Source organism: Anolis sagrei, chromosome 10 (genome assembly GCF_037176765.1).
Source record: "Anolis sagrei isolate rAnoSag1 chromosome 10, rAnoSag1.mat, whole genome shotgun sequence".
Taxonomy (NCBI): Eukaryota; Metazoa; Chordata; class Lepidosauria; order Squamata; family Dactyloidae; genus Anolis; species Anolis sagrei.
In genome coordinates, this window is record NC_090030.1 from 34,869,813 (window position 1) to 34,897,575 (window position 27,763).

At 45.9% G+C, this 27,763-nt stretch overlaps 1 protein-coding gene across 1 annotated transcript in view; it reads left to right on the forward strand.

Annotated features, from left to right (window-relative positions):
- Nucleotides 1-27,763, forward strand: part of NRK (Nik related kinase) — a 197,083-nt gene that overhangs the window by 149,427 nt on the left and 19,893 nt on the right. Inside the window, exons 28-30 of the mRNA XM_067471688.1 lie at nt 5,326-5,475; nt 18,286-18,445; nt 24,630-24,769. Of these exons, the coding sequence (XP_067327789.1) occupies nt 5,326-5,475; nt 18,286-18,445; nt 24,630-24,769 (450 nt within the window). The remainder of the gene's footprint in view (nt 1-5,325; nt 5,476-18,285; nt 18,446-24,629; nt 24,770-27,763) is intronic.

Consider the following 27,763-nt stretch of genomic DNA (forward strand, 5'->3'; position numbering starts at 1 on the left):
TCCTTGTTTTCCATAATATGTTATTCCACCAACATGTTCCTGCTAATATCACTATTATCGTTCTATAAACATAGTTGGACATTAGCTGGGGAAAAAATAGCTAAGCTCCCAGTGGCTGTCTAATAGATCTGCAACTCAGGCTTGTTGATAAATTATGTAATTTTTTGCCAAAATTTGATTTAAATTTGCATATGAGAAATCTTAATGATGCAGCTTCCCTCCTCGCTTCATTATTTAGCACTCTCGGGGTTGAAGGCTTTCATAATTAAAACTGGTTTTTAAAAAAATTCAGAATACAAAATTGATGCTGTTCCACGGAACAGTCGCAGTTTGGGAAATACATTCTGGTCAAAATTATACAAAAAAAACCCAACAGATTGGAAAGACGAATCTTTAGAGCAGCACCCTATGTTCTGATGACTAAATAGGATAGCCATGCCAAGGATCCTTGGGTTAGTTTTGGCATTTGTTTGGGTTGTTCACCATTTTATGTTGTATGCCAGAACAGGAACACCTCTATCTTTAAACACCACGTCAGTGTAGTAAAATTGGCAAGCAGTTTATTGAAGGATATATGTAAGCAAAGCAATAAAAATGGTAAATACAGTATTTTGTCAAAGGCTTTCATGGCTGGAATCACTGTTGTTGTGAGTTTTGTCGGGCTATGTGGGCATGTTCTAGAAGCATTCTCTCCTGATGTTTTGCCTCCATCTATGGCAGGCATCCTCAGCGAGGATAGAATCATAGAATCAAAGAGTTGGAAGAGACCTCCTGGGCCATCCAGTCCAACCCCATTCTGCCAAGAAGCAGGAATACTGCATTCAAATCACCCCTGACAGATGGCCATCCAGCCTCTGTTTAAAAGCTTCCAAAGAAGGAGGCTCCACCACACTCCGGGGCAGAGAGTTCCACTGCTGAACGGTTCTCACAGTCATGGGCCATCCAGTCCAACTTCATTTTGCCAAGAAGCAGGAATATTGCATTCAAATCACCCCTGACAGATGGCCATCCAGCCTCTGTTTAAAAGCTTCCAAAGAAGGAGCCTCCACCACACTCCGGGGCAGAGAGTTCCACTGCTGAACGGCTCTCACAGTCAGGAAGTTCTTCCTCATTTTCAGATGGAATCTCCACTCTTGTAGTTTGAAGCCATTGTTCCGCGTCCTAGTCTCCAGGGAAGCAGAAAACAAGCTTGCTCCCTCCTCCTCCCTGTGGCTTCCTCTCACATATTTATCCATGGATATTATATCTCCTCTCAGCCTTCTCTTCTTCAGGCTAAACATGCTCAACTCCTTAAGCCGCTCCTCATAGGGCTTGTTCTCCAGACCCTTGATCTGCTCCCTCCTCCCTGTGGCTTCCTCTCACATATTTATCCATGGCTATTATATCTCCTCTCAGCCTTCTCTTCTTCAGGCTAAACATGCTCAACTCCTTAAGCCGCTCCTCATAGGGCTTGTTCTCCAGACCCTTGATCATTTGAGTCACCCTCCTCTGGACCCATTCCAGCTTGTCAATATCTCTCTTGAATTGTGGTGCCCAGAATTGGACACAATATTCCAGGTGTGGTCTAACCAAAGTGGAATATTTATTTATTTATTTATTTCGGGCATTTCTACCCCGCCCTTCCCACCCCCTGGGGGGGGGACTCAGGGCGGCTCACATCCGGCACAATTCAATGCCAACAATTACCATAAAAATGCAAATAAGAATAAACACAATAGTTAAAAACATACAATTAATACAATATCAACTAAATGAGCATGGGGAGCATGACTTCCCTGGATCTAGACACTAGGCTTCTCTTGATGCAGGCCAAAATCCCATTGGCTTTCTTTGCCCCCACATCACATTCCTGGCTCATGTTCTCCTTCCTCCCCACGAGGACTCCAAGATCTTTTTCACACGTCCTGCTCTCGAGCTAGGCCTCATCATCCCCCATTCTGTATCTTTGCATTTCGTTTTTTCTGCCTAAGTGGAGTCTCTTGCATTTGTCACTGTTGACAAATGCAAGATATGTTCCCTATGTTCTGATGACTAAATAGGGTAGCCATTCCAAGGATCCTTGGGTTAGTTCTGGCATTTGTTTGGGTTGTTCACCATTTTATGTTGTATGCCAGAACCGGAACACCTCTGTCTTTAAACACCACGTCAGTGTAGTAAAATTGGCAAGCAGTTTATTGAAGGATATATGTAAGCAAAGCAACAAAAATGGTAAATACAGTATTTTGTCAAAGGCTTTCATGGCTGGAATCACTGTTGTTGTGAGTTTTGTCGGCCTGTGTGGGCATGTTCCAGAAGCATTCTCTCCTGATGTTTCGCCTCCATCTATGGCAGGAATCCTCAGCGAGGATGTGAGGTCTGTTGGAAACTAGGAAAATAGGGTTTATATATTTGTGGAATGTCCAGGGTGGGACATGTACCGGCCAATTTTAAATCTTCCCTTCTTGGGCAAGGTCCTGGAGCAGGTGGTTGCTACTCGACTCCAGGGATTCTTGTATGGCACTGATTATATGGAAACTTCACAGTCAGGCTTTAGGCCTGGTCGTGGTACGGGGACAGCTTTGGTTGCCTTGGTGAATGACCTCCGCAGAGAACTTGACAGGGAGAATGTATCCTTGTTGGATGTCTTGGATATCTCAGCGGCTCAAGAACAGACAAGCATCCCGAGCTCTGAGGATTATGACCTGGGAAGGAATCCCACGGGAGCATTGCAGCGCACCCACAGACCTGGGAGTCACTCTGGACCGTGCTCTGACCTACAAGAAGCACTGCCTGAACATCAAGCAAAAAGTGGGTGGTAGAAACAATGCTCCAGTGGGATTCCTTCCCAGGTAATAATCCTCAGAGCTCGGGATGCTTGTCTGATCTTGAGATGAAAAGCACATGTCTGTGTTTTTGTTGATTTAGGGATCAACTGGTTTTCCCTGTAATAGGCAGTAAGAGCACCTAGAGCTTCGGAGAGCTTCTGTTCTACCATCTCAAAGCTCCCTGCTTGAGTGGTGATGGCACGATCGTCAGCATAGATGAAGCTCTCTGTCCCTTCTGGCAGTGGCTGGTCATTTGTGTAGATGTTGAACATGGATGGAGCAAGCACGCTCCCCTGAGGCAGGCCATTCTTCTGTTTCCGCCATCTGCTTCTCTGTCCCTGGAACTCAACAAAAAAGCTCCTGTTTTGTAGCAGGTTTCCTATGAGGCGGGTGAGGTGATCGTCCTTTGCGATATTATACATTTTTCTCTGGAGGAAAATACTGTGTTTCACAGTATCATAAGCCGCTGACAGGTCTATGAAGACAGCTTCTGTGATCTGCCGCCTTTCAAAGCCATCTTCAGGTTCAACACTTGCTATGTGCAGCTTTTTCCTTTCCTGAAGCCAGCTTGCTATGGGATCAGACAGGGGTCTATTTTTTCCGTAATTCTATGCAAAATAAGTTTCTCCAGAACTTTGTAGAGGTGGCACAACAGGGAGATTGGTCTGTAGCTTTTTGGGTCATTACGGTCTTTGCCTGGCTTCAAGATGGTGATGACTCTTGCTTTCCTCCAGATTTTGGGGATCTGACAGGATGCAGTGCAGTTGTTCATCAGCTCCAGCAGCCAGCGCCTTGCTTTTGGGCCAAAGTTCTTGATTTGTTCCATCCGTAGATCATCCATTTTTGCATTTATTGAGAGCCATGTCCAATTCAGTAGATGTAAAGTGTTCATGGAGGTTGTTGTTCTCAGTCTCTGATTGTCTGGCTATTGGTTTCTTTCCTGCTTTGGTGGCAAGGTTGGGTTGACTTTCAGGAATGGGTCTTAGGGAATTGCTCTTCAGTAGCTCTGATCCTTCCTTGAGGGTCGTACCCAGTCGGTGAAGCTAGAGGATACCTGCTCGGACCCCTGGCCTTTGACCTGTGGTGTCCTGCAATGTTCTATTCTTTCCCTATGCTTTTCAGCATCTACATGAAACCTCTGGGCGATGTCATCCTAAAGCTGGATCCCAGATTATCTGCTTTGAACTGGATTATATGAGTCCCCAGTGCCAGATAATCTGGGATAAGCAGATAGTCTGGGATCAATTAAGGGCAGTGTGCTGGTACGACTGTACTAAGAGTTCCAACTTCTTTTTCTTTCTTTGAGTGTTTGCATGTATTCCAAGGTTCCATGCATTTTGCGATAAGGTGGCTTCCCTTGGTTTGCAATTATAGGGCCAATGACCCATCAATTATCATTATGTTCTTTAGTTCCGACCCTTTTTCTGGGTTTAGGAGGGAAAAAGGGGACCTCTAGTTCAGTTCACATAGAGAAGCCTTTCATACAGGACGTGAATCAGTTCCACCTGTAGAAAGCTTCGTCTTTCATAGCCTTTGCTGGGGGATCCAGTCCCACAGCTTTACAGCCAGCCTTCGCTGGGAATTGAAGACCTTCTTTCCTCTTGCAAATCTACAAAAGGACTCTGTTTGGGAAGGACCACTCACGGCAGCCATAACACAATTTGGACTGGGTGTAGGGGCCCACGCCAGCAGGGCCTAAGACAGATTGCCCAAATAGAGGTCAAGGATTTCCCTTATAGAAGGAAGTAACAGTTCATGAAGATAGTTGCCTGTCCCTTGTGGACAAGATTAAGAAAGCCATTATTATTATTATTATTATTATTATTATTATTATTATTTACAGCTTTTATATTCCGCCCACAGGGAACTCAGGACGGATTCCAGTGTACACATATATGGCAAACATTCAATGCCAATTTTGACATACAAACATCTACAGACATACACAGAGGCTATTTAACTTTTTCTGGCCGCCAGGGGAGCTGTCGCTTTCATCATCCATCTGCGACGCTGATGAAGCATTCCCCGCATGCTTCCCTGCTGGAATGCTTTGCTGGAGTCTTCTTTATGGCCTCATAAATCAGTTAATTTAGCCTCCCCACACTTTAAGGTGGTACCTAATTTTCCTCCTTGACAGATGCAACTGTCTTTCGGGTTGCACAGGTCGACAACAGGCTACACACAATTGGTTGGAAACCCACTCCAACCCGGGGTGGCTTCGAACTCATGACCAGTTGATTTAAAGCCTTGAAGTATTTGTTTGATTTATTGAAGACCTAAGCACTAATAAAGAACTTTGTTAAACTTTCCAAGTTTCTAAAGACTTTGTTTAGGGAAATCTATAGGGCCTCTAATCTGAGGCATCCTTGACATCCCGTTGGGCATACACAGCACATCCTGTCTACGGACCTTTTCACAGGCCCAGCGCATGACAGCACAGGCAGTGTAGATCCAGCATAAGCTTCCCTCTTTCAAAGTAGCTCTGGTTCTAATATACAATGCCTGTTGTTTCTCTTCGCAGTCCTTTATCTCCCTTCATCAAAAACCGCTGCTGGTTGACTTGACGGTTGAAAACGGGCAGAGGCTAAAAGTCATCTATGGTTCGTCGGTCGGGTTTCATGCTATTGACGTGGACTCCGGATCCGTGTATGACCTCTACCTGCCAACGCATGTAAGGCTCTACCTTAGAAAATGTATTTCTCTTGTAAGGATCTGAATACCATAGCACTAAGCCTATGCCATTTAAGCGTAGTAAGATAGAAAGTGTGGGAAGAGACCTGGCTGCCCTAAAGGAATCCAAGAGCTAGGTGAACTACACCCAAGAGTACTGAAGGAACCAGTAGAAGTCATTTCAGAACGGCTGGCAACAGGGGCGGCTCAACCATTACGCAAAGTAAGCATTCACAGTATAGTTGATGTTGCCCAGGGGCGCTCTTGAGGCGCTCTTGGGGGAAAATAGACCTTGACATATGCGAGTTGTAGTTACTGGGATGTATAGTTCACCTATAATCAAAGAGCATTCTGAACTCCACCAATGATGGAATTGAACCAAATATGGCACACAGAACTCCCACAACGAACAGAAAATATATATCTCTTCCATAGGAGGCTTTTCTTTGTAGTAAAACAATATGGATGCACTATTTACAATAACAAGGTTTCCACAACACAAATAGAGTCCTTTATACTTTCTTCTTTGCTTCCATGCTGGGCTTCTTCCTCATGTAGATAAACATCTTTGCTCTCACAGAGCCTCCTCTCACAACAAACTTACACTGGAGCTTCACACTGGAGCTTTTTACACACAGCAGCCTTTGTACTGGAGCTTTATCACACGAGACTTCTCTCACACAGAGGTTTACCTCACACTTCTCAGGACAAGACTAGCTTTGGCCCACTGACTCTAACAGGCTTCAGCTTACTCACTCTTTCAGTTCTTGACTCGCACTTTGGTAATCAAAAATACCCAGTTAAAGTTCCACATTCCAGTACCTACACTGGAGCTTTATCACATGAGACTTCTCTCACACAGAGGTTTACCTCACACCCCTCAGGACGACACTAGCTTTGGCCCACTGTCTCTAACAGGCTTCAGCCTACTCACACTCCAGTGCTTACACACAGCAGCCTTTATACTGGAGCTCTCTCACATGAGACTTCTCTCACACAGAGGTTTACCTCACACTTCTCAGGAGGACACTAGCTTTGGCCCACTGACTCTAACAGGCTTTGGCTTACTCACTCTTTCAGTGCTTGACTCACACTTTTGTAATCAAAAATACCCAGTTAAAGCTCCACACTTCAGTACTTACACTGGAGCTTTATCACATGAGACTTCTCTCACACAGAGGTTTACCTCACACCCCTCAGGACGACACTAGCTTTGGCCCACTGACTCTAACAGGCTTCGGCCAGTTAAAGCTTCACACTCCAGTGCTTACACACAGCAGCCTTTATACTGGAGCTTTATCACATGAGACTTCTCTCACACAGAGGTTTACCTCACACTCCTCAGGATGATACTAGCTTCAGCCCACTGACTAACAGGCTTTGGCCTACTAATTCTTTCAACGCTTCACTCACACTTTTGTAATAAAAAATACCCAGTTAAAGCTCCACACCACAGTGCTTACACACAGTAGCCTTTATACTGGAGCTTTATCACATGAGGCTTCTCTCACACAGAGGTTTATCTCACGCTTCTCAGGATGACACTAGCTTTGGCCCACTGACTCTAAAAGGCTTGGCCTACTCACTCTTTCAGTGCTTGACTTGCACTTTTGTAATAAAAAATACCCAGTTAAAGCTCCACACTCTAGTACTTACACTGGAGCTTTATCACATGAGACTTCTCTCACACAGAGGTTTATCTCACACTTCTCAGGATGACACTAGCTTTGGCCCACTGACTCTAACAGGCTTCAGCCTACTCACACTCCAGTGCTTACACACAGCAGCCTTCATACTGGAGGTTTATCACACGAGGCACCTCTCACACAGAGGTTTACCTCACACTCCTCAGGACGACACTAGCTTTGGCCCACTGACTCTAAAAGGCTTGGCCTACTCACTCTTTCAGTGCTTGACTTGCACTTTTGTAATAAAAAATACCCAGTTAAAGCTCCACACTCTAGTACTTACACTGGAGCTTTATCACATGAGACTTCTCTCACACAGAGGTTTATCTCACACTTCTCAGGATGACACTAGCTTTGGCCCACTGACTCTAACAGGCTTCAGCCTACTCACACTCCAGTGCTTACACACAGCAGCCTTCATACTGGAGGTTTATCACACGAGGCACCTCTCACACAGAGGTTTACCTCACACTCCTCAGGACGACACTAGCTTTGGCCCACTGACTCTAACATGCTTTGGCCTATTCACTCTTTCAGTGCTTGACTCACACTTTTGTAATAAAAAAATACCCAGTTAAACCTCCATACTCCAGTGCTTATACACAGCAACCTTTATACTGGAGCTTTATCACATGAGACGTCTCTCACACAGAGGTTTACCTCACACTCCTCAGGGTGACTCTAGCTTTGGCCCACTGACTCTAACAGGCTTCGGCCAGTTAAAGCTCCACACTCCAGTGTTTACACACAGCAGCCTTTATACTGGAACTTTATCACATGAGACTTCTCTCACGCAGAGGTTTACCTCACACTCTTCAGGGTGACTGTAGCTTTGGCCCACTGACTCTAACAGGCTTTGGCCTACTCACTCTTTCAGTTCTTGACTCACACTTTTGTAATCAAGAACACCCAGTTAAAGCTCCACACTCCAGTGCTTACACACAGCAGCCTTTATACTGGAGCTTTATCACATGAGACTTCTCTCACACAGAGGTTTACCTCACACTCCTCAGGATGACACTAGCTTTGACCCACTGACTCTAACAGGCTTCGGCCAGTTAAAGCTCCACACTCCAGTGTTTACACACAGCAGCCTTTATGCTGGAGCTTTATCACATGAGACTTCTCTCACACAGAGGTTTACCTCACACTCCTCAAGACGACACTAGCTTTGGCCCACTGACTCTAAAAGGCTTCGGCCTACTCACTCTTTCAGTGCTTGACTCACACTTTTGTAATCAAAAATACCCAGTTAAAGCTCCACACTCCAGTGCTTACACACAGCAGCCTTTATACTGGAGCTTTATCACATGAGACTTCTCTCACACAGAGGTTTACCTCACACTCCTCAGGATGACACTAGCTTTGGCCCACTGACTCTAACAGGCTTCGGCCAGTTAAAGCTCCACACTCCAGTGTTTACACACAGCAGCCTTTATACTGGAGCTTTATCACATGAGACTTCTCTCACACAGAGGTTTACCTCACACCCCTCAGGACGACACTAGCTTTGGCCCACTGACTCTAACAGGCTTCGGCCTATTCACTCTTTGAGTGCTTGACTCACACTTTTGTAATCAAAAATACCCAGTTAAAGCTCCACACCACAGTCCTTACACACGGCAGCCTTTATACTGGAGCTTTATCACATGAGACTCCTCTCACACAGAGGTTTATCTCACACTTCTCATGATGACACTAGCTTTGGCCCACTGACTCTAACAGGCTTCGGCCTACTCACTCTTTCAGTGCTTGACTCACACTTTTGTAATCAAAAATACCCAGTTAAAGCTCCACACTCCAGTGCTTACACCCAGCAGCCTTTATACTGGAGCTTTATCACATGAGACTCCTCTCACACAGAGGTTTACCTCACACCCTTCAGGACGACACCCGCTTTGGCCCACTGACTCTAACAGGCTTGGCCTACTCACTCTTTCAGTGCTTGACTTGCACTTTTGTAATAAAAAATACCCAGTTAAAGCTCCACACTCTAGTACTTACACTGGAGCTTTATCACATGAGACTTCTCTCACACAGAGGTTTACCTCACACTTCTCAGGATGACACTAGCTTTGGCCCACTGACTCTAACAGGCTTGGCCTACTCACTCTTTCAGTGCTTGACTCACACTTTTGTAATAAAAAATACCCAGTTAAAGCTCCACACTCCAGTACTTACACTGGAGCTTTATCACATGAGACTTCTCTCACACAGAGGTTTACCTCACACCCCTCAGGATGACACTAGCTTCAGCCCACTGACTAACAGGCTTTGGCCTACTAATTCTTTCAACGCTTGATTCACACTTTTGCAATGAAAAATACCCAATTAATTTTAAATATTTCTGACAGAGACCTCGTGGGCCATCTAGTCCAACCCCCTGCCAATAAGTAGGTAAATGCCCCCTTAAAATACTACAAAAATGCCATATGAATTAGCTCTTGCACAGTTAAAAACCAAGTAAAATTCAATATTATGAAAACCTGAACAAGAAACACTTTGGATATGAACCACCACACTACGATTAGATCAAAGCATCCCCAGAAGAGTGTGTTATGTATGAAAGTGGTAGAACTGCAAGGAGAAAAGGTCGCAGGCTCCGAAAAAGGATGGCAGTCCCAGTCTAATTACGTACACGGAAGAGCAATATTTCCCAGTCGAGCGCCCTCAAGATGGGGGCTCCCTTAGGAGACCTGCAACTCAATTTCGGCTCGTTCGCTATAAGGAAGAACGGACTAAAAATACACTTCCCCTTAAGAGTGCAGAAGCTGAAATTGAGTGCGTCCTTCTTGGACTCAGCTATTTGGGTTCTCTTCACACTGGAACGATTTTACGTCCGAGAGAGTAGATATCATTTCCATTCAGGAGGAAAACAGCATCCTGAACTTTCTTGGACCGAATCGAGACGGTTTGCAGCCTCGCACCCTCTTTTTGTCGCTTGTTTCTTTTGCTTTGGTAACTCATGCAAACCCTACCAAGGCAGCGCATTAAAATAGCTCTCCGGCTGTGGATACCAGTTCTGATGTTACGGATAGTGGCTACAACGACGCCAGGCTCCGTGGTTGGCCTGGGTCAGTTACATCTGGCAAGTAAACTTTCTTTTTTCCCCAATTCATTTATTGCATCTGTTCTGGTACGGCTGTACCAGGAGCTCCAATTTTATTTGCTTTGTATTAAGTGTTTGCTTGCAGTCCAAGGTTTCAGGGACTCTGCAGAAGAGTGGCTTCCTTTGGTTGCAGTCATAGGGCAAGTCACCTGTCCATCATCATTAAGTTTTGGTTCCGCCCCTTGCTCAGGGCAATTGGGAAGGGAAGGGAGCCATTTTTGTTAGTCTCAGCAAGGAAAGCTAATGTACAGGAGGTATGCAAGCTTCCCCTGTGCAAAAGCTTCAACCCTTAAGACTTTCCGGGGGGAAACAGTCTTAAGAGCATCCAAGACCTTCCAGGGAAGAACAGTCTTAAGAATCTCCAAAGATTTCCAGGGAAACAGCCCTAAAGACCAAAGAACTCCAGCTGGAGAATATCCAAGCCTTTACTGGTAGGTCCACTTGGTGCTTCGAGACGCAGTTTGGCCCACATCAGTAAGGGTTAGATTACAGTCAGTCCGAGAGAAGTTAAAAAGGGGATTTTCCATTTAAAGTAAAGATTAAGTTATTGAAGACAGTTGCCTGTCCTTTGTGGGCAAGATTAGGAAGTCCCGAGTTGCATAAAGCTTGGATTCATTTGTTTAGCTTTATTGAAGACAAGAGAAGTTTCTGTTTGATTGTTCATTAATAAAATACTTTGTTATACTTCACAAGCCATCTAAAGACTATTTGTAGTGGAAAACCTCTGAGAACTTCTCTTTGGGCCCCCTGGCTTCCTGCTGGGCAAAGGTTGCACATCCTCTCCTAAAGGAAATTCTTTACAGGCCCAGTGCATGACAGAATATAAATAAATAACTAGCTTTCCCTGCCATGTATTGCTGTGGCCCACCTTACCTCCCTGTTTCTCTCCTTTCCCTCATTCCCGTTTCTTCTTTCCTTCTCTCCTTCCTTCCTTCTCTTCCTCTTTCCTTCTTCCTTTTTTCTTTTCTTTCCCTTTCTCTTTCTTCCTTCTCTGCCTCTTTCCTTCCTTCCTTCCTTTGGTTTTTGTTTCCATTCTTCCTTTTGTCTGTCCTTCCTTCCCCCCTCTTTCTCTTTTTTTCTCTTCTTCCTTTGCTCCTCTTTCCTTCCTTTTCTTTCCTTATCTCCTTCCTTCTTTCTCTACCCATTTCTTTCCATCCCTCTTCTTTTCCTCTTTCTCTCTTTTCTTCCTTCTCTACCTCTTTCCTTCCTTCCTTCCTTCGCTCTTTGCTTCCATGTTTCCTTCTCTGTTTCCTTCCTTCCTTCAATGTTTTTCCTCTTCCTTGATTGGGCCCGCCGCCTAGGAGGCTGCAACCACCGCGTCGCTCGGCGAGGCCTCGGTTGTTATGGCGGTTCCGCCGCAAGTGCTGGGAGCAAGACTGACAGGAGAGAGAGCAGAAGTGCAGGAAGGGGTGGGGGGGGGGGGCAAAGGAAGGGGGCGTGACTTCCCGGGGGAGCGTGGGAGGAGGGAAGGATTGAGTCAGGGCGGGAAAGGGAGGGCAGCAAAGGGAGGGGGTGTGGCTTCCGTGGAGGGGGCATGGTCGGCGGCAGAGGAGGAGGTGGAGGAGGGGAAGAATTGAGTCAGGGCGGGTAGGGGCGGGGCAGCGAAGGGAGGGGGCATGGTATGCGGCGAGGGAGCGTTGTCCGGCAATGTGCGTGTGGCGGGGGACTCGCGCCGGGGCACCTCTGTGCATGCTCCCTTTGTTTTTGAAATTGTGGGTTTGTTGAAATGTTGTTTACTATTTTGATGAGAGTTGTGCATACCTTGTGGGTTGAGGTATGTGCGCGCCAAGTTTGGGGAGTTTTGGTCCAGGGGTTTTCGCATTTTGCTGTCCCGTTGAACGCCCTTTCTCTTTTTATATATATAGATGTCTGCATTTTAGGTGGATTAGGGATCCGCTGGTTTTCCCTGTAATAAGCAGTAAGAGCACCTAGAGCTTCCGAGAGCCTCTGTTCAACCATTTCAAAGCTTCCTGCTTGAGCAGTGATGGCATGATCATCAGCGTAGATGAAACTCTCTGTCCCTTCTGGCAGTGGCTGGTCATTTGTGTAGATGTTGAACATGGATGGAGCAAGCACGCTCCCCGGAGGCAGGCCGTTCTTCCGTTTCCGCCATCTGCTTCTCTGGCCCTGGAACTCAACAAAGAAGCTCCTGTTTTGTACCAAGTTTTGTAGCAGGTTTCTTCTGTTTTTTCCATCTACTTCTCCAACACTTCATCTGGAAATTGTCTCACTGCTCCAAATTCTTCAAATATCAAAGAGCAATCGTATTTCATGTTGCGTTCCAGAAGTCTCGTGTAGTAAAAGCAAACCAAGCAGCAATGCAAACACAATAAAACTAGCATTGGCACCATATAAAGAAACATCAGGGCAGTGGTTCTCAACCTCCCTAATGCTGTGACCCCTTAATACAGTTCCTCATGTTGTGATGACCCCTCAACCATAACATTATTTTCGTTGCTACTTCATACCTGTAATTTTGCTTTTGTTACGACTCGTAATGTAAATATTTGATATGCAGGATGCATTTTCATTCACTGGGCCAAATTTGGCACAAATACCCAATGCACCCAAATTTGAATACTGGTGGGATTGGGAGAGGGGAGTTAATTTTGTCATTTGGGAGTTGTAGTTGCTGGGATTTATAGTTCACCTACAATCAAGGAGCATTCTGAACTTCACCCATGATGGAATTGAACCAAACTTGGCATACAAAACTCCCATGACCAACAGAAAATGTTGGAAGTGTTTGGTGGGCATTGATCCTGAGTTTTGGAGTTGTAGTTCACCTACATCCAGAGAGCACTGTGGATTCAAACTTGGGACAAATACTCAATATGCCCAAATGCAAACACTGGTGGAGTTTGCGGAAAATAGACCTTGACGTTTGGGAGTTGTAGTTGCTGGGATGTATAGTTCACCTACAATCAAGGAGCATTCTGAGCTTCACCCATGATGGAATTGAACTAAACTTGGCACACAGTACTCCCATGGCCAATAGAAAATGCTGGAAGTGTTTGGTGGGCATTGATCCTGAGTTTTGGAGTTGTAGTTCACCTACATCTAGAGAGCACTGTGGATTCAAACTTGGGATCAAACTTGGGACAAATACTCAATATGCCCAAATGCAAACACTGGTGGGGTTTGGGGAAAATAGACCTTGACGTTTGGGAGTTGTAGTTGCTGGGATGTATAGTTCACCTACAATCAAAGAGCATTACTGAACTTCACCCATGATGGAATTGAACTAAACTTGGCACGCAGAACTCCCATAGCCAACAGAAAATGCTGGGTTTGGTGGACATTGATCCTGAGTTTTGGAGTTGTAGTTCACCTACATCCAGAGAACATTGTGGATTCAAACTTGGGACCAAACTTGGGACAAATACTCAATATGCCCAAATGCAAACACTGGTGGGGTTTGGGGAAAATAGACCTTGACGTTTGGGAGTTGTAGTTGCTGGGATGTATAGTTCACCTACAATCAAAGAGCATTCTGAACCTAACCAATGATAGAATTGGGGCAAACTTCCCACACAGTACCCCATGACCAACAGAAAATACTATGTTTTCTTTGGTGACCCCTCTGACACCCCCTCACAACCCCCCCAAGGGTTCCGATCCCCAGGTTGCCTACCAAAATCTCACACATCCATTCAGGGGCAAAGCAACGAAACCTTTTCCATGCATAAGATTCTACTCACGGCCAGGAAAATCTCATGGTTCACACTGTAAAATATTCAACAAGCTTTAAGTAATTTAGCAGCCCACAAACCAACCCCAACATTCTCAAGGCACACGTGTAAGGAATCTGGAGGTTAAAAAACAACAGCAGCAGCAGAACATTGCAAACAGTCCAAACTCGTCCTCTGCAGGAACAGAACGTTCCTATCATCTTACATACTTACTTAGGCGATCCCTCGTAGTCCGAGGATGATGGTCCTCCAACTGTAGTATCCTGGCGGTGGGTCCGTAGGTGACTGTGGAGCCCTGTTCTTGACCTGCATCTTCTCCCGCTTTCGTAGCTGACTGGCACAACCTGGGGATCACAACCAGATACAGTGAAGACATCTGCCCTTGCGCTGTGCTACTCCGCTGCTGAGTATGCATGCCCAGTGTGGAACACATCTCACCACACTAAAACAGTGGATGTGGCTCTTAATGAGACATGCCGCATTATCACGGGGTGTCTGTGCCCGACACCACTGGAGAAATTACACTGTCTAGCCGGTATCGCACCACCTGACATCCGCCAGGAAGTAGCAGCCAATAGTGAAAGGACCAAGGCAGAGACATCTCCAGCTCATCCCCTGTTTGGGTATTAGCCAGCACGTCAACGACTTAAATCCAGACATAGTTTTCTAAGATCTACAGAGACACTCGCTGAAACACCTCAGCAAGCGAGAGTCCAAAAGTGGCAGGCTCAAACCCAGAACCTCAACCAATGGCTGATACCAAATGAGAGACTCCCCCCGGGCACACAGAGGACTGGGCGACTAGGAAGGCGCTGAACAGACTGCGCTCTGGCACCACGAGATGCAGAGCCAACTTTCAGAAATGGGACCACAAAGTGGAATCCTCGACATGCGAGTGCGGAGAAGAGCAAACTACAGACCACCTGCTGCAATGCACCCTGAGCCCTGCCACATGATGCACAAGGGAGGACCTTCTTGCAGCAACACCAGAGGCACTCCGAGTGGCCAGATGCTGGTCAAAGGACATTTAATCAACTACCAAACTCACACATTTTGTATTTTCTCTGTTTGTTTGCTTTGTTCTGTTAGAAATGTAATATATTTGACTGGCTGCCCTGACACGAGAAATAAAAATCTCCCGCAGACGGAAGGCGGTCCCAGTCGGGGTTGGCTTGACACGCCTTCCTCTTACCACATTTCTCTCTTTCGCCCTCCATTCGTACCTCTTCAAATTCTGCAGCACTGCTGGTCACAGCTGACCTCCAACTGGAGGGCTTCCCAATTCTCTGTGTCTATGTCAGAGTTCTTAAGGTTGGCTTTGAACCCATCTTTGAATCTCTTTTCCTGCCAACCAACATTCTATTTTCCATTCTTGAGTTCAGAGTAGAGCAACTGCTTTGGAAGACAGTGGTCGGGCATCCAGACAATATGGTTGGTCCAGCAGAGTTGATGGCGGAGGACCATCGCTTCAGTGCTGGTGGTCTTTGCTTCTTCCAGCACGCTTTTATATTCCGCCCTTCTCACCCCGCAGGGGACTCAGGGCGGATTACATTGTACACATATATATGGCAAACATTCAATGCCAATTTTTGACATACAAACATATACAGACATACACAGAAGTCCTTTATACTTCCTTCTTTGCTTCCATGCTGGGCTTCTTCCTCATGTAGATAAAGAGCTTTGCTCTCACAGAGCCTCATCTCACAACAAACTTTCACTGGAGCTTCACACTGGAGCTTTTTACACACAGCAGCCTTTATACTGGAACTTTATCACACGAGACTTCTCTCACACAGAGGTTTACCTCACACCCCTCAGGACGACACTAGCTTTGGCCCACTGACTCTAACAGGCTGCGGCCTACTCACTCTTTCAGTGCTTGACTCACACTTTTGTCATCAAGAACACCCAGTTAAAGCTCCACACTCCAGTGCTTACACACAGCAGCCTTTATACTGGAGCTTTATCACATGAGGTTTCTCTCACACAGAGGTTTATCTCACACCCCTCAGGACGACACTAGCTTTGGCCCACTGACTCTAAGAGGCTTTGGCCTACTCACTCTTTCAGAGCTTGACTCACACTGTTGTAATCAAGAACACCCAGTTAAAGCTCCACACTCCAGTGCTTACACACAGCAGCATTTATACTGGAGCTTTATCATATGAGGTTTCTCTCACACAGAGGTTTACCTCACACCCTGCAGGACGACACTAGCTTTGGCCCACTGACTCTAACAGGCTTTGGCCAGTTAAAGTTCCACACTCGAGTGCTTACACACAGCAGCCTTTACAGTGGAGCTTTATCACATGAGACTTCTCTCACACAGAGGTTTACGTCACATTCCTCAGGACGACACTAGTTTTGGCCCACTGACTCTAAGAGGCTTCGGCCTATTCACTCTTCCAGTGCTTGACTCACACTTCTGTAATCAAAAATACCCAGTTAAAGCTCCACACTTCAGTACTTTCACTGGAGCTTTATCACATGAGACTTCTCTCACACAGAGGTTTACCTCACACCCCTCCGGACGACACTAGCTTTGGCCCACTGACTGTAAGAGGCTTTGGCCTACTCACTCTTTCAGAGCTTGACTCACACTTTTGTAATCAAGAACACCCAGTTAAAGCTCCACACTCCAGTGCTTACACACAGCAGCATTTATACTGGAGCTTTATCACATGAGACTTCTCTCACACAGAGGTTTACCTCACACCCCTCAGGACGACACTAGCTTTGGCCCACTGACTCTTACAGGCTTTGGCCTACTCACTCTTTCAGTGCTTGACTCACACTTTTTCTGGCCGCCAGGGGAGCTGTCGCTTTCATCATCCATCTGCGATGCTGATGAAGCACTTCCGCATTCCCCGCATGCTTCTCCGCTTGAATGCTTTGCTGGAGTCTTCTTTATGGCCTCATAAATCAGTTAATTTAGCCTCCCCACGCTTTGTCAGGAGGGCTTTGTCAGGAGGGCTATGATACTATATCTCTCTCTGTGTGTGAATCATATCTATCTATATCTATGGCTGGATGGCCCTTTGTCAGGAGGGCTTTGTTTACGTTTTCTTGCCCTGGTGAAGGGAGTTGGATTGGATGGCCTTAAGTGTTTTCTGTTGGTCATGGAGGTTCCGTGTGGGAACTTTGCCCCAATTCTGTCATTGGTGGAGTTCAGAATGCTCTTTGATTGTAGGTGAACTATAAATCCCAGTAACTACAAATCCCAAATGTCAAGGTCTATTTCCCCCAAACTCCATCTGTGTTCATATTTAGGCATATGGAATATTTGTGCCAAGTTTGGTCCAGACCCATCATTGTTTGAGTCCACAGTGCTCTCTGGATGTAGGTGAACTACAACTCCCAAACTCAGTGTTGATGCCCACCAAATTCTTCTAGTGTTTTCTGTTGGTCATGGGAGTCCTATATGCCACGTTTGGTTCAGTTCCATCATTGGTGGAGTTCAGAATGTTCTTTGGTTGTAGGTGAACTATAAATCCCAGCAACTACAACTCCCAAATGTCAAGGTCTATTTCCCCCAAACTCCATCTGTGTTCATATTTGGGCATATGGAATATTTGTGCCAAGTTTGGTCCAGACCCATCATTGTTTGAATCCACAGTGCTCTCTGGATGTAGGTGAATTTGTTGTTCATTCATTCAGTCATCTCCGACTCTTCGTGACCTCATGGACCAGCCCACGCCAGAGCTCCCTGTCGGCCGTCACCACCCCCAGCTCCTTCAAGGTCAGTCCAGTCGCTTCAAGGATGCCATCCATCCATCTTGCCTTTGGTCGGCCCCTCTTCCTTTTTCCTTCTACTTTCCCCAGAATAATTGTCTTCTCTAGGCTTTCCTGTCTCCTCATGATGTGGCCTCATGATGTAGGTGAACTACAACTCCCAAACTCAAGGTCAATGCCCACCAAACTCTTCTAGTGTTTTCTGTTGGTCATGGGAGTCGTGTATGTCCCAGTTGGTTCTATATGCCACGTTTGGTTCAATTCCATCATCGGTGGAGTTCAGAATGCTCTTTGATTGTAGGTGAACTATAAATCCCAGCAACTACAAGTCCCAAATGACAAAATCAGTTTTTTAGTGAAAGACATACATTGGGTTGTTAGGTGTCTTCTGTCCAAACTCGGGGTCAATTCGTCCAGTGGTTTTGGAGTTCTGTTAATCCCACAAACTGACATTACATTTATATAGATTGCAAAAGGAAAGGCTTCCTTTGGAAAAGTCCAACCTAAATTAGTTAAGGTTTCAGGTTCTACTTGTTTGTTTGTTATCTGATCTGCTAATCGTAATACGTTTATTATTATTTTTCCAGATCCAGGGAAATATTCACCCGCACGCCATTATCATCCTCCCTAACACCAGCGGAAGGGAGCTTCTACTTACGTACGAGGATGAAGGCGTCTATGTTAACCTTTACGGGCATTTTTCAAAGGAAAATGTTTTGCAATGGGGAGAAATGCCAGCTTCTGTAGGTATGTCTCAAATGCATAGAGGCGCCCGTAGCCCACCCAAGACGGACTGGATTCACTTCTGTCCATGTAGGAGTGTTATGAATAACTTTTTCAATAACGTTCTTGTTTATTTATTTATTTATCGTGTCAGGCAAGCGAACAGTTGTATTACATTTTTGACAGAACAAACAAACAAACATACAAAAGACACAGAGTTTGCAAGCTTGGTAGTTGATTAAATGTCCTTTGAGTAGTATCTGTTCCCTTGGAGTGCCTCTGGTGTTGCCGCAAGAAGGTCCTCCATTGTGCATGTGGCGGGGATCAGGGTGCATTGCAGCAGGTGGTCAGTGGTGTACTCTTCTCCACACTCGCATGTCGAGGATTCCACTTTGTGGCCCCATTTCTGAAGGTTGGCTCTGCATCTCGTGGTGCCAGAGCACAGTCTGTTCAGCGCCTTCCAAGTCGCCCAGTCTTCTGTGTGCCCAGGGGGGAGTCTCTCATTGGTTGAGGTTCTGGGTTTGGACCTGCCACTTTTGGACTCTCGCTTGCTGAGGTGTTCCAGCGAGTGTCTCTGTAGATCTTTGAAAACTATTTCTAGATTTAAGTCGTTGACGTGCTGGCTGATACCCAAACAGGGGATGAGCTGGAGATGTCTCTGCCTTGATCCTTTCACTATTGGCTGCTACTTCCCGACGGATGTCAGGTGGTGCAATACCGGCTAAGCAGTGTAATTTCTCCAGTGGTGTAGGGTGCAGACACCCCGTGATAATGCGGGGTGTCTCATTAAGAGCCACATCCACTGTCTTAGCGTGGTGAGATGTGTTCCACACTGGGCATGCATACTCAGCAGCAGAGTAGCACAGCGCAAGGGCAGATGTCTTCACTGTGTCTGGTTGTGATCCCCAGGTTGTGCCAGTCAGCTTTCATGTGATATTGTTTCTAGCAGCCACTTTTTGCTTGATGTTCAGGCAGTGCTTCTTGTAGGTCAGAGCATGGTCCAAAGTGACTCCCAGGTATTTGGGTGCGCTGCAATGCACCCGTGGGATTCCTTCCCAGGTAATAATCCTCAGAGCTCAGGATGCTTGTCTGTTCTTAAGGTGAAAGGCGCATGTCTGTGTTTTAGATGGGTTTGGGATCAGCTGGTTTTCCCTGTAATAGGCAGTAAGAGCACCTAGAGCTTTGTAGTGCTTCTGTTTAGGGCTGGGCGGTTTCGTTTCGTTAATTCGTAATTCGTTAATAATTCGTTATTGTTTTTAATTACAAAACGATAACGAACCATTCTGGAGCAATTTTTTTAAAAAACAAATTTTTAAACACGTTTTGTAAATGCTTCGTATTTCGTTATTGTATTCGTTTCGTTACTGGTCTGAGGTCGTTTCGTTATTATTTCCGCATGTCTGGGGCAAGTTTTTTGTTTAATTAGTGAAAAAAATTATAATATCACACCAACAGTCAACAACAGAGGGAGAGGGAAGCTTCAGAAGTTTTTGGAGGTTTTTTAGCGTATTTCGCTGTCGCGTCTGCCATTAACGAATCGATTCGTTATTGTTTCGGAAATCGATTCGTTAATGTTTTGTACTTTTTTTCACATTTACGAAATTTCGTAAATATCGAACTTTTTAAAAGGAAAATTTTGTAATTATTTTAAATAACGAAACGCAAAAACTCCCAAAAAACGAATCGATTTTAGAAACAAATTTTTCCGTTGTTACCCAGGCCTACTTCTGTTCTACCATCTCAAAGCTCCCTGCTTGAGCGGTGATGGCACGATCATCAGCATAGATGAAGCTCTCTGTCCCTTCTGGCCGTGGCTGGTCATGTGTGTAGATGTTGAACATGGATGGAGCAAGCACGCTTCACTGAGGCAGGCCGTTCTTCTGTTTCCGCCATCTGCTTCTCTGACCCTGGAACTCAACAAAAAAGCTCCTGTTTTGTAGCAGGTTTCCTATGAGGCGGGTGAGGTGGTCGTCCTTTGTGATACTATACATTTGTCTCAGGAGGAGGCGGTGGTTCACAGTCTCATAGGCTGCGGACAGGTCTATGAAGAAAGCTCCTGTGATCTGCTGCCTTTCAAAGCCATCTTCTAGGGACAGTGAATTACATGAGTCTCCACTGCAAGATAATCTGGGATATAGGGACATTGTGGAAGAGGCTCAGGCCCCTTCTACACTGACATATAAAATCTATATTATCTGCTTTGAAGTGGATTATGTGGCAGTATAGACTGACTCATATAATCCTGTTCAAAGCAGATAATCTGGATTATTTCCTTTGATAATCTGGATTATATGGCTGTGTAGAAGGGACCTCAAAGTATATAACTACTATAATGCTAGCAGGTTCCCCCCCCTGAAAACAGTCAAGATTTGCAGAGTTGTAAGTGGGGTGAGAACGGAGATGTATTTGATGGAAGTAGGACAAAGGCTCTAAAGATAGTAAAGTAATATGTTAAGGTAGCGGGACCTACATAGTCAATCTGGGTTATAGTAATTAGAATGAGGAAACTTAAGAGGAATTTGGGGGCGCTGAGGTTTTCAATGTTGGATTTGTTTGAATGGTTTTTAACTGGGGATTTTTATATTTAATCCTGTTTTAATCTTCGTATATATGTGTTTTAAGTGGTTATTTAATTTATTTATGTATTTAAAACAATTATATTCTGTCCATTTTCAACCTCAGCAAGATGGAGTGGGTGAGGGATTAGAGGACATCCAACCCCAAATTGGGAAACAAGTCGTCCAGGAATACCTGGAGTTCAAGTCCCCTTTCAGGGCCAGATCAACGACACCCAAGAGTACTGAAGGAACGAGCGGAAGTCATTTCGGAACCATTGGCAATCATCTTTGAGAGTTCTTGGAGAACGGGAGAAGTTCCAGCAGATTGGAGGAGGGCCAATGTGGTCCCAATCTTCAAGAAGGGAAACAAGGATGACCCAAACAATGACCAAAGTCCGGTCAGCCTCACGTCGATACCAGGCAAGATTCTGGAAAAGATGGTCAAGGAAGTGGTCTGCAAACACTTAGAAACGAATGCGGTCATTGCTAAGTCAACATGGATTGATCAAAAACAAGTCATGCCAGACTCATCGGATCTCTTTCTTCGATAGAGTTACAAGCTGGGTAGATGCGGGGAATGATGCCGTGGATGGAGCGTGCCTGGGTTTCAGTAAGGCCTTCTTTGACAAGGTCCCCCATGACCTTCTGGCAAGGAAACTAGTCCAATGTGGGCGAGGCAAAACTACGGTGAGGTGGATCTGGAATTGGTTAAATGGATGAACCCAGAGGGTGATTCTCCCCAAGGCTTCCTCCTCTTCATCCTGGAAAGAAGGGACGAGCGGAGTGCCATCCGCAGGGTTCCGTCCTGGGCCCAGTCCTGCTCAGGATCTCCATTCATGGCTTAGATGAAGGGCTAGAAGGTATGACCATCAAGTTTGCAGACGACACCAAATTGGGAGGGAGAGCCAAGACTCCAGAAGACAGGAGCAGTATTCAAAACGATCTTGACAGATTACAGAGATGAAGGGCCAAAACTCACAAGATGAAGTTCAACGGGGACAAATGCAAGATACTCCACTTAGGCAGGAAAAACGAAATGCAAAGAGACAGAATGGGGGACGATGAAGCCTGGCTCGAGAGCAGTACGTGTGAAAAAGATCTTGGAGTCCTCGTGGGGAGGAAGGGGAACATGAGCCAGGAATGTGATGTGGGGGCAAAAAAAGCGCCAATGGGATTTTGGCCGGCATCAAGAGGAGCCTAGTATCTAGATCCAGGGAAGTCATGCTCCCCATGCTCTACTCCGCTATGGTTAGACCACACCTGGAATATTGTGTCCAATTCTGGGCACGACAATTCAAGAGATATTGACAAGCTGGAATGTGTCCAGAGGAGGGCGACTCAAATGATCAAGGGTCTGGAGAACAAGCCCTATGAGGAGCGGCTTAAGGAGCTGGGCATGTTTAGCCTGAAGAAGAGAAGGCTGAGAGGAGATATGATAGCCATGTATAAATAGAATCATAGAATCAAAGAGTTGGAAGAGACCTCATGGGCCATCCAGTCCAACCCCATTCTGCCAAGAAGCAGGAATATTGCATTCAAATCACCCCTGACAGATGGCCATCCAGCCTCTGCTTAAAAGCCTCCAAAGAAGGAGCCTCCACCACACTCCGGGGCAGAGAGTTCCACTGCTGAACGGCTCTCACAGTCAGGAAGTTCTTCCTCATGTTCAGATGGAATCTCCTCTCTTGTACTTTGAAGCCATTGTTCCATTGCATCCTAGTCTCCATGGAAGTAGAAAACAAGCTTGCTCCCTCCTCCTCCCTGTGGCTTCCCCTCACATATTGATACATGGCTATCATATCCCCTCTCAGCCTTCTCTTCTCTGTAGTTGATCTGGCCCTGGGGACTTGAACTCATTGAGAGCGGCCAGGTATTCCTGTACGACTTGTTTCCCAATTTGGGGTTGGATGTCCTCTAATCCCTCCTCCACTCCGTCTTGCTAAGGTTGAAGATGACTTTATTTTTTGTGAGAAGACTGAGGCAAAAAAGGTATTATGTAGTTTTGCCTTTTCCCTATCCCCTGTGAGAGGAATATATGAGAGGAAGCCACAGGGAGGAGGAGGGAGAAAGCTTGTCTTCTGCTTCCCTGGAGACTAGGACGCAATGGAGCAATGGCTTCAAACTACAAGAGAGGAGATTCCATCTGAACACGAGGAAGAACTTCCTGACTGTGAGAGCCGTTCAGCAGTGGAACTCTCTGCCCCGGAGTGTGGTGGAGGCTCCTTCTTTGGAGGCTTTGAAACAGAGGCTGGATGGCCATCTGTCAGGGGTGATTTGAATGCAATATTCCTGTTTCTTGGAAGAATGGGGTTGGATTGGATGGCCCAGGAGGTCCCTTCGAACTCTTTGATTCTAGGATTCTATGTGTTACCATCCAGCCTTTGCCCGAGCTGGTGCTGACAGAGGGAGCTCATCCGCATTCACTCGGAATTCGAATCCTCGACCTGTCAGTCTTCAGTCCTGCTGGCACAATTTATTTATTTATTTATTTCAATTACTTTTACCCCGCCCTTCTCACCCCAAAGGGGACTCAGAGCGGCTTACAGACGAAGGCACAGTTCGATGCCTGAGTTAACTAACAAATAATACAGAAAGCAATTCAAACAGTTAACCAATTAAAAACATCAGTACATAGTAAAATAGCAAAACAATCTCATGCTCAGTGTTCAGAGTGCGTATGTCCATTCCATTCCATCTGTCCTTATTTATCGTCAGATCCTTTAGCTGCCAGAATGTCCAAAGGCTTGGTCCCAAATCCAGGTCTTCAATTTTTTCCTGAACGTCAGAAGGGAAGTCGCTGATCTAATCTCCCCGGGGTGTGAGTTCCACAGGTGAGGGGCCACCACCGAGAAGGCCCTGCTCCTCGTCCCCGCTAACCTCACTTGTGACAGTGGCGGGGTCGAGAGCAGGGCCTCCCCAGAAGATCTTAAGCTTCGAGATGGGATGTAGAGGGAGATCTGTTCGGACAAATACACTGGGCCGGAACCGTATAGGGTTTTGTAGGTCAAGACCAGCACTTTGAATTGTGCTCGGAATTGGATCGGCAGCCAGTGGAGCTGGCGTAACAGAGGGGTGGTATGCTCCCTGTACGCCACTCTGGTGAGTAATCTGGCTGCTTCTCGCTGGACTAGTTGAAGTTTCCGAACAGTCTTCAAGGGCAACCCCACGTAGATGTAACCGGGATGTAACAAGAGCGTGGACCACCGTGGCCAGATCTGACTTCCCAAGGTACAGGCGCAGCTGGCGCACAAGTTTTAATTGTGCGAAAGCTCTCCCAGCCACCGCCGAGACCTGGGGTTTGAACCACTGCGCCACCAAACAAAACACAGTTCTGTACCTTGACTAATACAGAGAGTTGCAGATATTACATTTAGTGGAAAGTTCTATATTGTTCACAATTGTTCCATTTGTAGTTCAGATTTGTTCGTCATGGCTTTGAAGAATGCACCACAGTGCTATCTTCGGGTAGATAAAATAAGAGTTTAAAGGGTGGTCGAAAGTGCAGCTGCGAAGGTCCAAACTCTCTTTCTGACCTCAGAAGAAAGAGGCGTAATTGGCAGTACGCAGTGTGCCAAAGAGCCCTCCACTCTTCCTTTGCCCTTTTCGGCATTCTGTTGATCACCACCGTCTTTCTTTCTCTCCCTTTGAAGCTTACCTTCAGTGCAACCAAGTCATGGGCTGGGGAGAGAAGGCGATTGAACTGCGGGCTGTGGAAACGGGAACCCTGGAAGGAGTGTTCATGCACAAGAAAGCACAGAAGCTGAAGTTCCTCTGCGAAAGGAACGATAAGGTATGACTTCTCAAGCGCTGTGGTCGGTAGGGTTGTGCATTTCGGTTAATAATAATAATCTATAGAAATTAAAATGTAATGTTCGTTTGTGGGATTGACAGAACTCAAAAACCACTGGATGAAATGACACCAAATTTGCATATATGCCTGTATGTCTGTATATTAGGGCTGGTCAATTCGTTTCGTTAATTCGTAATTCGTTAAAAGATTCGTTAATTTTTGAATTACGAAACGATTACAAAACATTTTTTTTAACCTGGAAGTGTTTTTAAATATCGAAACAGCAGGCGCCAAAAAATTTTGTATTTCCGTCCATTTCGGAAATACGTAAGATGGCCGCCTGCCGATGCTTGCTGAGAGGGGCGAGCGAGAGGGGCGAGCGAGCGGCGAGCGAGAGGGGCGGAAGCACTCTCTCCTGACATTTCACCCACATCTATGGCAGGCATCCTCAGAGGTTGTGAGGTCTGTTGGAAACTAGGCAAGTGGGGTTGATATATCTGTGGAATAATGTTCAGGGTGGGAGGAAGAACTCTTGTCTGCTGGAGCGAGAGGGGCGAGCGAGCGGCGAGCGAGAGGGGCAGAAGCACTCTCTCCTGACATTTCACCCACATCTATGGCAGGCATCCTCAGAGGTTGTGAGGTCTGTTGGAAACTAGGCAAGTGGGGTTGATATATCTGTGGAATAATGTTCAGGGTGGGAGGAAGAACTCTTGTCTGCTGGAGCGAGAGGGGCGAGCGAGCGGCGAGCGAGAGGGGCGAGCGAGCGGCGAGCGAGAGGGGCAGAAGCACTCTCTCCTGACATTTCACCCACATCTATGGCAGGCATCCTCAGAGGTTGTGAGGTCTGTTGGAAACTAGGCAAGTGGGGTTGATATATCTGTGGAATAATGTTCAGGGTGGGAGGAAGAACTCTTGTCTGCTGGAGTGAGAGGGGCGAGCGAGCGGCGAGCGAGAGGGGCGGAAGCACTCTCTCCTGACATTTCACCCACATCTATGGCAGGCATCCTCAGAGGTTGTGAGGTCTGTTGGAAAAACTAGGCAAGTGTGTGGAATAATGTTCAGGGTGGGAGGAAGAACTCTTGTCTGCTGGAGCGAGAGGGGCGAGCGAGCGGCGAGCGAGAGGGCCCGCCAGAGTGAGTGCCTGCCTTCCCTCCTTAATAATAATTAATAATAATTAATCCCTATTCTACTAAATTAATAATTAAATTTAAAAAATATTTTAAAAATATTGAAAAAAAAAGGGCGCCATCTTTACAAAATGTTTTGTAAATATTTACGAAATTTCGTAAATACCGAAACTTTTTTTTGGGAAAGTTTTGTAATTATTTTAAATATCGAAACAAAAAAAAACCCCAATTACAAATCGATTTTAGAAACAAATTTTTGCGTTGTTACCCAGGCCTACTGTATATATGTGGGTTTGTGTGTATATACTAAGGAGGCTGTCGAAGTCCTGAACCGGTGCTTGGCCACTGTAACGGTCTGGATGAGGGCAAACAAATTGAAACTGAATCCAGACAAGACAGAGGCACTCCTGGTCAGTCGTAAGGCCGAACAGGACATAGGGTTACAGCCGGTGTTGGACAGGGTTACACTCCCCCTGAAGACACAGGTTCGCAGCTTGGGTGTGATCTTGGACTCATTGCCGAGCCTGGAACCCCAGGTTTCGGCGGTGACCAGGGGAGCATTTGCACAGCTAAAGCTCGTGCGCCAGCTGCGCCCGTACCTTGGGAAGTCTGACTTGGCCACAGTAGTCCACGCACTGGTTACATCCCGTATAGATTACTGCAACGCTCTCTACGTGGGGTTGCCTTTGAAGACGGCTCGGAAGCTACAAATGGTCCAACGATCGGCAGCCAGGTTGTTAACAGGAGTGGCACTCAGGGAGCACACCACTCCTCTGTTGCGCCAGCTCCACTGGCTGCCAATTTGCTACCGGGCACCATTCAAAGTGCTGGCTTTAGCCTTTAAAGCCCTAAACGGTTCTGGCCCGACCTATCTGTCCGAACGCATCGCCCCCTATGAACCAGTTAGGACGTTAAGATCGTCCGAGGAGGCCCTGCTCTCGATCCCGCCAGCCTCACAAGCACGGCTGGTGGGGACGAGAGACAGGGCCTTCTCAGTGGTGGCCCCTCGGCTGTGGAACGCCCTTCCCGCAGACGTTAGATCGGCCCCCTCCCTGCTGGCGTTCAGGAGAAGAGTAAAGACCTGGCTCTTTGAACAGGCGTTCAATTAAGTAGTGCAATCAATTGACTGAGTTTGGAACTTGGAATTTGGAACTTGGAATAATGGACGAGGAGATCGGATTATGACTTTACTGATGAGACGTGTTGGATTAGTTATATGGATGTACTGATGTCATGTTGATTTACTGATGTATTGTTGTATTGTTTTAGTTGCTTTAGTTATTGTTTAAATGTTAATGTTAATGCTGTGCACTTTGTATATTGACTAGGGCTGGGCGGTTTCGTTTCATTAATTCGTAATTCGTTAATAATTCGTTAATTTTTTCAATTACAAAACGATAACGAACTATTCTGGAGCAATTTTTTAAAAAAACGAATTTTTAAACACGTTTTGTAAATGCTTCGTATTTCGTTATTGTATTCGTTTCGTTATTGTTCTGAGGTCGTTTCGTTATTATTTCCGCATGTCTGGGCCAGTTTTATGGTTTAATTAGTGAAAAAAAATTATAATATCACACCAACAGTCAAGAACAGAGGGAGAGGGAAGCTTCAGAAGGTTTTGGAGGTTTTTTAGCGTATTTCGCGGTCGCGCCCGCCATTAACGAATCGATTTGTTATTGTTTCGGAAATCGATTCGTTAATGTTTTGTAATTTTTTTCACATTTACGAAATTTCGTAAATATCGAACTTTTTAAGGGAAAATTTTGTAATTATTTTAAATATCGAAACAAAAAAAAACCCCAAATACAAATCGATTTTAGAAACAAATTTTTCCGTTGTTACCCAGGCCTAATGACTTCTCAAGCGC